The sequence below is a fragment of the Carex rostrata genome, chromosome 13 (assembly GCF_964058835.1).
Source record: "Carex rostrata chromosome 13, lpCarRost1.2, whole genome shotgun sequence".
Classification (NCBI taxonomy): domain Eukaryota; kingdom Viridiplantae; phylum Streptophyta; class Magnoliopsida; order Poales; family Cyperaceae; genus Carex; species Carex rostrata.
In genome coordinates, this window is record NC_135930.1 from 3,106,986 (window position 1) to 3,118,326 (window position 11,341).

General features: G+C 34.5%; 1 protein-coding gene across 1 annotated transcript; it reads left to right on the forward strand.

Annotated features, from left to right (window-relative positions):
* Nucleotides 1-6,620: 6,620 nt before the first annotated feature.
* On the forward strand, nucleotides 6,621-10,084 carry LOC144563957 (uncharacterized). The gene is made up of 3 exons (XM_078313409.1): nucleotides 6,621-6,755; nucleotides 7,648-7,986; nucleotides 9,976-10,084. The coding sequence occupies exons 1-3, from the start codon at nucleotides 6,744-6,746 to the stop codon at nucleotides 10,018-10,020; spliced, it is 396 nt and encodes a 131-aa protein (XP_078169535.1). The 5' UTR covers nucleotides 6,621-6,743; the 3' UTR covers nucleotides 10,021-10,084.
* The last annotated feature ends 1,257 nt before the right edge of the window (nucleotides 10,085-11,341 follow it).

The window sequence follows — 11,341 nt, forward strand, 5'->3', positions numbered from 1 at the left end:
GGGTGGTAAGAAAAGACCCCGTGTGGACTCGGAGGGTGGTCAAAACAGTGGGGGGAACCTAGAACCGAATTGGACAATTCACCGGTCAAATAGATATCTGTTTCGGGATATTGTTGCCTATGAGAATTATGTGGGGTCTTTCATGAATAGGAAAATAACCTGTTGCTACCGGTTTGACAAATCAACGGTTACTTTCTCCCAACCCGAAGATGACAAGATAATTGACTATGTGAATCATTGGGGTTGGGAACCTATTGTGAGTTGTAATGAACCGTACACCCATTTCCTTACCCGCACATTCTATGCAAACATCAAAACCCAAGATGAACCCTTCATGATCACTTCTTGGGTAGGCGGGCAAGAAATTGCACTTTCTCTGGGTAATGTGGCTCAATGGCTTAGGGTTCAAAATGACGGGGAGGAAACCTATCCCTTGAGGAGTTGGCCTCTTTATGCCGATTGTACCTCAAGTGACTATAAGAAGTGGTTTAACCGAAACAACATAGCCGGAGCACCAATCTATGTTTCTCACCTTCCATCCCTACATCAGTTACTCTTTCTCTTCATCAACAACATTCTCATGCCCAAAGTCACAATCAAAACCAATCTTGAGTGGGGACCCATGTACTTTCTTCGTCACCTTATTCAATTGGATGGAAAGAGCATCAACATACCCTACATCTTTCTTCGTCACATAAGTGGTGCATTTTCAACCACGGTCCATTCTCTGCCCTATGCCCATCTCATTCACAAAATCATCCGTCTCAATGGTATTCAAATACCTGAAGAAGCAGAAGTCTCTTTCCCGACTAATTTGGTTGGTCACCTAACCAAAATCGGGTGGGTTCATGGTCATTCATCCTCGGGTCTGAGGCGCTACGAACCTGATGCAAGAGACATCAACAAGTGGATAAACCATCCGGAAGCCTTACCCAATCAATATTGGGATCCGGAAGAAGAAGTGGGTGCCACAAGCGGGTGCATTTGTTCAACCTCAACCTCAACCACAGTACATGCCACAAGCGGGTGCATTTGTTCAACAAGCGGGTGCGTTCGTTCCTCCACAAGGCCAAGAAGCACAAATGTTGTGGTTATGCCAACAAATGCATGCTCAAAGCCTCGAGATTCAACAAAATCATCAAGCAACGCTAAGGAGGTTCGATAATCTGGAAAAGGGGCAAATGAAGATAAGGAAACAACTGCGAGCACATGCTCGAGCTCTCAATGTGCTTGATGAAGCACAATCCAGTCTCTCGAATCGCTTTATCAAGCAATATGGTCCCTCGGGAAGCCCGGCACGAGCACGTGAGAATCTTGTTGAGGAAGAAGATCTGGAAGATGAGGAAGAGGATCTTGAAAATGAAGGTGATGGAGAAGAAAAAGTGGCCGATGCACCAAACGACCCCATGAATGACGAGTAGACCGCAAAATTTCAAAAACTAAAAACTTGCTAATTTAATTGTTTGTTGGTTGCATGAATTGTTTGTTAGGTGCATGTTAGTTGAATTGTTGAAATTGTTGAATTGGTGAAATGTTGTTTTGAAATGGTTTAATTTAGTTGAATTGCTTGAATTGTGTTATTTGGAATTTGGTGTGGATATGTATGAGATGTGGATGTTTTAAATGTGGTGTATGAATTGCTAACTTGTTAGGGGCTATATTGCAAAATTGCAAAATTGTTTGAATATGTCCAATTGGATATCTTGGAGCCTTGACAAGTTGTATTGAATTGCTTGGATTGCATGAATTGAAATGTTTTATATGCATGGTTTATGCATATTGATATGCATAATTTGATGTGGTGAATTGAAACTGAATTATCTTGCATGTTAGATACCACCCTCAATCTTATTTTGTTTGAAAGTTATCGTTATTATATTGCTAAATTGAGGGGGAGTGCATAATTTGAGGGGGAGCACTTTAAATTAGTGCTAATTTTTCACCATTTCGTCGATTTTCAAAAGGGGGAGAAATTGGTACAAATAGCTTGACATGCAAAATCAAAATTGGATTAACTAATTTTTGAAAATTTTCGATTTATGCACTTACTCACATTGTATGTTTTTGCAAATCGCCAAAAGGGGGAGATTGTTGTTCGTACAATAATCTTTTACGTCTATTTGACTAATTTGCAAAAACATACAATTATTGAATTTTATGATTTCTTCTATTTTGAGATTATGTAGGTCCAAGAAGAGTAAGAACTGCAGTATAATATGCTTGGACTGAAGAAATCACGAAGACTTTTATCAAGAATACAAATTGTAAAATCAGAAACTTGGTAAAGTATGTGTGAGGTTGATTAAAATGGGATAAAACGTTGGTAACGTTTTACATTAGTCTGAAACAATAAACTGATCAAAAGAAGAAACTATGTTACAGCGTTATAACGTTATAGAAACGTTGTAACGTTTAACAGCTACAGAACTACTGAATCACAATTGTTCAGTACCAACTAGAAACGTTGTAACGTTTATAAAACGTTGTAACGTTTATAAAACGTTGTAACGTTTATAAAACGTTGTAATGTTTTAAGTACATTGAAGCTTCAAATAACTTCTATTTTGATCAAGTTTTTACAGGTTAAAACGTTGTAACGTTTTATAAAACGTTGGTAACGTTTTACTAAGCTGTCAGAGAATTAAAACCCTAAAATCGCATTTGAATTAAACGTTGTAACGTTTTATAAAACGTTGGTAACGTTTTATTTTAAACAGCTCATTTTTGAGCTGACACTATAAATAGAGTGATGGGATCTCTTCCCAAATTATCTCAGCCGACCCTAATCATTTTAAAAGCGATTTTCTGAGAGTTTAGCCTACTCTATTGTTGTGAGAGCTTAAAACTTCAAAATCCCTCAAGCAACCTCAAACCTACTTCACTAATCTTGATATAGATTAGGTTAGAGTGATCTATTGAGTGTTTCTCTTGCGTTCCTAGACAATCGAGACCTTGTTCTCATCTCTTTGAGTTGGTCGTTTGACTTCCCGCTTGGTGTGTAAGGGCTCAACGGTTCACAAGTTGTAATCCTTTCGTATTGGGTAATAGAAAGGCGCACCTCACAAGGTTGCGAAGCCCCGGATACGTAGGCCTTTGTTTTGCCGAACTCCGTTATCACCCCGCGTGTCAAATTTCTCTAAACTCATCTCTTTACTTTCAATTGCAATTTAATTTCAGTTTTTGAGCAATTAGAGGTGCCCCTAAGTGTAACATTTACAATGTGATAGAGGTGGTCAATATCGTGATGCACATAGTGTGTCTTTAGATTAATTAAAGAGAAAAGACAGTAGAGACATGTCAGATTAATTGTCTTTTTGAAATTAAAGATATAAAGATGGATGAAAGAATTTGCATAATTGAAGTATGTAACTTATCACACAATTATGAAACATTTGCCGATAACTCTAATCATCCTTTTCTTTGACAACTAAAGCTTCTCAAACCAACGAAACAATGAATGAAAATGAAGACCTTTGTATGATCGTTGAGAATAATGCTATATGCTAAATTTCAACAAATTTTCTATTTTTTTTTAAGTTTTTACTTCTATTATTGAAATAAAGTTTTTTGGAATAATAATTTTTATATTATGCTTATATTAATATATTACAACGGCTACATGTTTAGATCATATTTAATTTCCTTTTTGATGTGTTTTTTGTTGCTATATTCAATTGGTGCTCTATTATTTTATTTTATTTTGAGATAAGCCCGTAGGTGTCATTGCGTAAAATAAGTAATAATTTATTTCATGCTCCATGTTACAATAATCAATTTATAGTATATACAAAAATACCATAGATTTTATATACTGACATCCGTAAAGAATCAACCATTTAAACTTGTACATCTTTTAAAATAGCAAAAATATATATAATAGAAAGATAAACAAGTGATGTCCAATAAATATGGATGATCCACTATATTTTCCTAATTTTTCTACAGTGCGTTATATATATGTTATATGTTTTCTTTCTGAAACTTGGATATAATGGTAATACAAATTCTCTCTCACCTCTTAGCTACTTGGAGAAAAAAAATTGCTGTTAAAATAAGGAAATAATTTAATTGCAGGAATTGGAGATAGCTGTAAGGAAAAATTAGAAAAACGATCGCTAAGAATTTATTTAACTTTAATTGTGACAACCTATGTAGCTGTTTGTGTGGCGAGTATATATTAACTAAATTTAAATTTCTACACATAAATAAATACATTTAATAAAAAAAGACAAATTATGTGATTGAAGGGCTAATTAATATTCAATTTGGAAATTCATCTTTCAATCTCAGCCATTGGCAGACCAGGACAACTACGTACATAAAAAATAACTTAAAATATTGACAATTTTTATTTCAGATATCAAATATATTAGATAAAACCGACTAGAAAAAAAACTCCAAAAAAGCCTTACCAAATATACCAAATTTGATCCTGCGAAAGCTTATGACTACAATTTACAAGTACATATACTACGTACAATAGCATCACAAACAACACATGGAACTCAAAACGAAGAAAAAAGAAAAAAGAAAAAGAAAAGAAAAGCAGAATCAGTATCAAGTAAATATTGAATTTCTGAGTTAATACTGAAGATACAGATTCACTACGATGTGTCTCTCTTTTGAATCTTGAATGGTCTCTTCCAAATCTTCTATACGATACTTACACACATTAACACTATCCAAACCAGCATATCTCCATTCTTATATTATGCACGTAGTTGTCCTAATCCGCCAACAACTAAGATTGAAAGATAAATTTTCGAAATATCAGCCCTCCAATCACATAATCTGTCTTCTTTTGATTAAATACGCCTATTTTATATGTATAAGTCTAAATTAGTTAAAAACATACTTGACACACAAACTGCTACGTGGTTTGTCACAATTAAAATTAAATGAATCTCTAGCAATCTGTTTCCTTATTTCTTCTTACAGTTATCTATGATTCCTGTAATTAAATTATTTTCTTATTTTTCCATTTGCTCCGTTTCATTTCTCATCTTCCTTTATAATTTCAACAATGAAAATGGAAATAATCATATCTTTTCGAATTTTGCTTAGGGGTACTGTATCTTTGTGAATAGATGAATAACATATTTTGTGCTGATGTTTACATAAAAAAAAAGATCTTGTGATGATGGAAACAATCATATATGTCCGATCTAGAGAGAAATTAAAGAATATCTAGAACTTTCGTGTAGAGAAATTTCTATTGTTAAAGTAATTTTCAACAAGAATATATATGTGAGAAAATCCTTATTTTAATCATTTAATCATATCTTTTTCAATTTTATTTCTTTACAGATCATTTCTCCTCTAAATCGTTTAATGACCTGTCTTGCTGGTGACGAAAATTAGATATTAAATCGCAAAGATACTTCAAGATTTCTTTGCATGCTATATTTGATTCGTTTAATTTTGTTGTTGTTTCTTTTATTGTTATTTATTATTTGAATTTTTGTTTTTATATCATTTGTCTTTTATTTTCATTTAAATATTTTTTTTTCTAAATTTTGTGTGAATGTCAAATAAAAAGGTCTCTTCAAATTCTATTCAATCGTATAATATATTCCCGTTGCAATGCACGGGCACATTACTAGTATAATTGTTATATGATCAACACTATAAAATAATCTAAGAGAATATCAATCGAAATAAGTACATATATAAAAAGTAATAAAATAGTGTGAAAGTTTGTTTATTTGTTCTATATTAAATATACACACGTTAGTTATTCTTAAGAAACATTATGATTTGGCTAATCTTCATATACTTAGTAAAAGTTTTCCAATTTACTGATCATTTAATTGAATATCATTTGTTATCTTTTGGCTTTCCCTATTTGCTTTTGAGAAACTCTTAACTATATTTTTGTACTAGACTAGCTACTATGTTATGTTTCTCAAGCTTTACTCTCAAAAAGATCCCAAAATTAATTATATATTAAAAAAGTTGGTTTTTAAAATCACAAAAATTTACATAGAAAATTATTATGCACTCAGAATTTTCTGAATACAAAATTAAATTGCTATGAGAGGTTGTAACTTACAAATACTAATACTGTAAATGTATCCTTTCTCAATATAATTTAAAATTAAAAAATATTTATATTTCTTAAATAAATATATGTTTATATCAGGTAATCATTGCAAACTTTAAATAAAGTGAACACACACGATTTACTCATTCTGCGTTATTTAATCATTACGCAAAAAGGTGTGAATTACGAAGATTTATTCAATTCTACAAACAAAATTGATAGAAACAAATTATAGATAAAAACCATCCTATCAAGTTCCCACGAATTTTATTAATGCGAAGCTAAAACCTCACTTCTCGGCAGTGCCACCTCCGTTTGAAAATATTTTGGTTATTCCGACTTCCTCCTCTTCACCAACCGATCAAAGATGGCGGGAAAAAGAAAGGCAAGCAACCAGCTGCTCCAACGTTCCAAGGATTTAGATTTCTGCTGCTCCAGCGACGAGGCCTGGCACAGCGTCAGGCTAGCTCGTTAAGGTCAAGGAAGTTCTCCGAGTTGTGTACTTAAACTTCCTTGAAGATTATGACGAATTTTACTATAAAGATCAATTTGAGAGCACGGAAGAGATTGAGGAGCTGCTCAGTAGATTTCGCTGCCCGGCAAAACAGCTTCAGGATTGGCAATGCGGCCAAGTCACTGAAGGAAAGGTGGTGCTCGCCTGCACAAGTTCTCGACTGACGAGCTCTTGTTCCGCGAAGCAATGGTCGATTGCGTAAGGCTTTTTTTTATTTTTGGCTTTTAACAAACGATTGCTTTAGAGTTTAGATGGAAGTTCATGGACGAGACAGGCATTGGCCGTCTGGCAAAAAGAAACTTCATATATAATTACTGTACTGATTTAATTTCGAACATAAAGTTAATGTACTGCTCTGTTAAGTAATGGCAAACTTAAAAAAAAAAAAATACTGGTTGCTGTTCTTAGGCTTCATTATTTTATTCCAGGACTAATTATTCTTGTAATTTGATTCAGTGTTGTGTTTGTCATTCCTGTCATTAAATAATGTTAATTTTAATATTAGGGCTAAAAATTTGAAGACTACAACTTCAAAAGCATATGGGTTTTGTTATGTCAGAGTCGATTCGGAATACGATTTGTACATACCATCTAATTTTCATTACATTGAATCATGTAGTCTTTGTTGATTTTCTTTCTAAGTCTAGCTTTTAATCATTAGTTAGAAATAAATCCAAAATGTAACATATTAAAAATTTGTTTGGCTTTAATTAGGAGTTGCTTCCTGTCTTTTAAAAAATATACATATATATATATATTACATCTGCACACAGGCAAGAAAACTTGCACAAAATCTACACTTTGGTTCCGCAAACCTTGCATGCGATAATAAACAACACATTGCTTATTTGGTATGTGAATTAAGTTCATTACTCCTCAAACGCGGGCTCTTAAATCTTAATTCAAATAAAACTCTAGTTTCGCAAATGCTGCTTATTTGGTATTTGAATTAATTATACAAATGCAGCAATTTTGCACATTGCTTATTTGCATGCGATGATGAACTATACAAATGCTGCTTATTTGGTATTTGAATTAAGTATCTTACTCGTCAAATACGGTCTCTTAGTGCTTCTTTTTTGAACTCCAGGTTTCCCGGTCAGAACACAGGGCCAATGATCATGCAGAAGAGAAAGCATGCACATGCAAATTCAGTCTGAAATGGAAACATGGTCCCAATATGGGGAAGAATGACACTGTTGGAACTGAAAATATATGCCTCATCCAGGAATTGCTGGTAGAGGATCCGGTTCTGGAGGACTTTATTGACAGTGCACAAAATTCTCTGGAGGAGCGGATGGGAAATATAATGAATCAAGGTGGGAGTTCTGGCGTAAATCCTGCTAGTTCTCACGGGGCCTCTCCATGTCCTTCTAACTTGCGAGAGCCGATAGATGTCAACTATTCTGATGGCTCACCACATCATCAGGTACTTGTATTACAATTCCATTTGAAACTAGCTTTTGATATATGGTTGCCAATATGGACACAGGGCAACACACTAGCCTATTAGCTAGTGGCTGGCAGGATACTATTTCTGTTTGAATTTTCAGTGAAATACAAGATCATTATAAGTCATATATAATACAGGTCATGAGGGCTGATTACTAATTAATAGGTAAATGCTTATTTGCTCCTATGTAACAACGTCAAACATTCTTGCTAGGAAACTCAGGAGATTTCACTACAGTATGTTTCGTTAACTCTCCATGAATTTGTTTGGTAAGACAAAGTGAAACTATGAAAAATTCAGAATATCTAGATAAGATGCACTTGACACTGATTATCAAAGAGAGGAAATATTGAAGAGTTATTTTTATCATATTGGAAAAGTGCTCTCATCAATCAACCCCATCTATCTATGAATAAAAGTAAATGGAATGTAAATTCTTATGAGATCCTTCAGTAGTTGTACGGTAATAAGCTATATATTGTGATTCTGCTGTCTTTACTAGTTACAACCTAAGTAAGAGACAATAAGCACAATTTAGCTTCGAATTTTAATGACAAGGAAGACAGCAAAGATGGATATGATTGTGAGCGGTGAGCCGACTGGTTAGGGCTTCAATTTTTTATTTGAGAAAGATGAGATACTTCTTGTTTTTTCTTAGATGGTACTAGCGCCGCATAGGTACGAGTGAGTGTTAATAAGTTATTAGGGTTTGTATATTGAGCAGTTGGGATTTTGTGTTCTATAGCCTATGATTAGCCGCAGTCGTCTGATCAAGTGGTTAATTTGGGGATTAAAAAATTGGAAACCCCTGATATAAAAGGTTGTTGCCCTAAATCATTCCTTCTTTGTTATCTTCCTCTTGAATTCTTCAATTTATTCCACTTTCTACCATAATCCGATCTAGCTCTGACGATGTCTATATATGAGAAGCAGCAGCGCTTCTATCGATACTATCGCCTACATTATTTCCAGCTTGGTAAATCTCATCTCTTCTATTAAGTCCTATTATTTCTTCTTTCTTGTTTTTTCCTTCCTTTGTTTGAGTTCCTTCTCCTTCAACCTGCCATCTATCATCCCTCTGGACTCCTGAGAGCCATCGCTGTCTATTTGTCCCTCAGCAAAACAGGCCAGGGTTGGTTTACAACTGTGATGGGTTTTATTTTGAAGAGATTTGCATGAGGGCACGTATAAATTCTTTATAACTATATATACTTGCTATTTTTGGAGGAGGAATGTGTCCAAATATGTCATTGGAAAACCAATAACCTAAGTATTCCTTCTCTATTCCTGTCATAAATGTTGTCAAATATGCTTGTTATAATTGTGGATTGTAAATTCTTGTTGCTTAAACTCAAAATTTTATGTTGATTATCATATAAGCTGGAAAATATTTTCATTAAATGCAACAAAAAAAGTGGGAACATCTTTTATATTGCATTGAAATTGCGGGTCTCCTATATATTAAACAATCCCAATTAGTATTTGCCCCTTTTTAATGTAGGAATGTATCAATATATGTCATTGGAAAAACAATAGCCTAATTAGTATTCCTTCTCTAATCCTGTCATAAATGAAGCCAATTTATATGCATGTTATAATTGTTGCTTGTAATTTGTGAACACTATTGTTCAAACAATTTTTTTTGTTGATTTCAATGTAAGATATAAAATATCTTTGTATAATGGGATAAAAAGATGCAAACATATTTGCAATTTCATTGAAATTGCTGCTCTCCTTAAAATAAAACAATCCCAATAACTTCATTTATGAAATAAATAATTTTTTGGATGATCATTACAAATTCTGTAATTATTCATGTACAATTTATAGCATGGTTTTAAATTGACTTTTTTTTTTATGGTCAGTGAGAAAAAGGTCTCACCATCTTTTTGTATTAAGAAAAAAATATAAGTTATTTACAACCTCAACCCTTTTTAAATTGACTATATATTATGTTGATTCCAGGTCGATGATGCCATCGGCAGACCAGGGATAGCACTGGGACTCTAGGAGAGGAGAAGGATGCATTGAAGGAACAATGTTCCCGGGCAGAGGTTGAGGTGGCAAGGCTGAAAGGCAGAACTGGCATGTGCAGCTTCCACCTGGGAGAAGGAGAAGGCTGAGGTGGCGAGGCTCAAGGCAGAACATACACATGTAGCATCTGCCTGGGAGAAGGAGAAGGCTGAGGTGGCAAGGCTCAAGGCAGAACACGCACATGTAGCATCTGCCTGGGAGAAGGAGAAGGCTGAGGTCGCGAGGCTGAAGGGTGAAGCATCCGCTTGGGAGAAGGAGAAATCTGAGTTGGAAAGGAAGGTCGAGCATTTGGAGGAAGTTCTTTCTGAGGAGCTGTATTCTCAAAAAGAAAAGGAACGCTATGAAGGTTTGCTTCAGGAACTCAATGCTCAATCGTAGATTTTCAAAGCTCAGATGCAAGTTGCAAAGGTAGAGAGGGAACAAGCTATATTATCGTTGTATGAGGTTGAGTCAAAGCTTAAGGGAAAAAGATACAAGGTTGGCGAGTATACATCTGAATGGAAGATTCCTGAGCACCTCACTTTACCTCCTTCAGATACCGTGCTGAGTACAATACGAAACAGCCAGGCTTTTGCTCCCTTCCGCCGCCAGATTGAGAAGGAAATCCGTGAACACCTAATGAAGCAACACAACTCAAGATCACCAGCTCAAGTAACAATAAAAAAGGTGCAGTTTATATAGTCTTTTTATGACCATGGTGACACAAGTACTGTTAAACTTTCTTGCAAACCAAACAAATGTTTGTTGTTACCATTGAAGAATTGTAACTGTTATGGCTACCAGAATGTCTTACCATGACCAGTCCAGTTAAGGTCCTATAACAAGTAGACAGCTTGTCAATGCGATGATATGAAGAAGAACAGTGTAATTAGTCAAAGATACATTCTAAAATGTATCTACAATACTTGGGGTAAATTGTCAATTTCAGAAGCATTTCAAATTGATACATCTTTTTACCCTGTTAAATTCACTCTCCATCAAATGTTTTCTTCATCTTTAATCAGTCATTATTTGAGTCATTTATACTTGGTAAATTGAATAGGTGTATCGATCCTTTGCAGTAATATAATTATCAGAAACCAGGTCAGGAGTGCTTCGTATGTACCAGATCTGTAGGATATGAGGAGGCAAGAAGACACATTATCTCTTCTAGGGCGATTTCGTACCAGTAGATTTATTAGTGAGTTGTATTCTTGATGATAACATGTATGAACATATTTGATCTGTTAGCATGTTGTTCTGGTCTCTTGGATCTGATAGTATGTCATATTGTCATTATGTATTTTTTTTTTGTTGT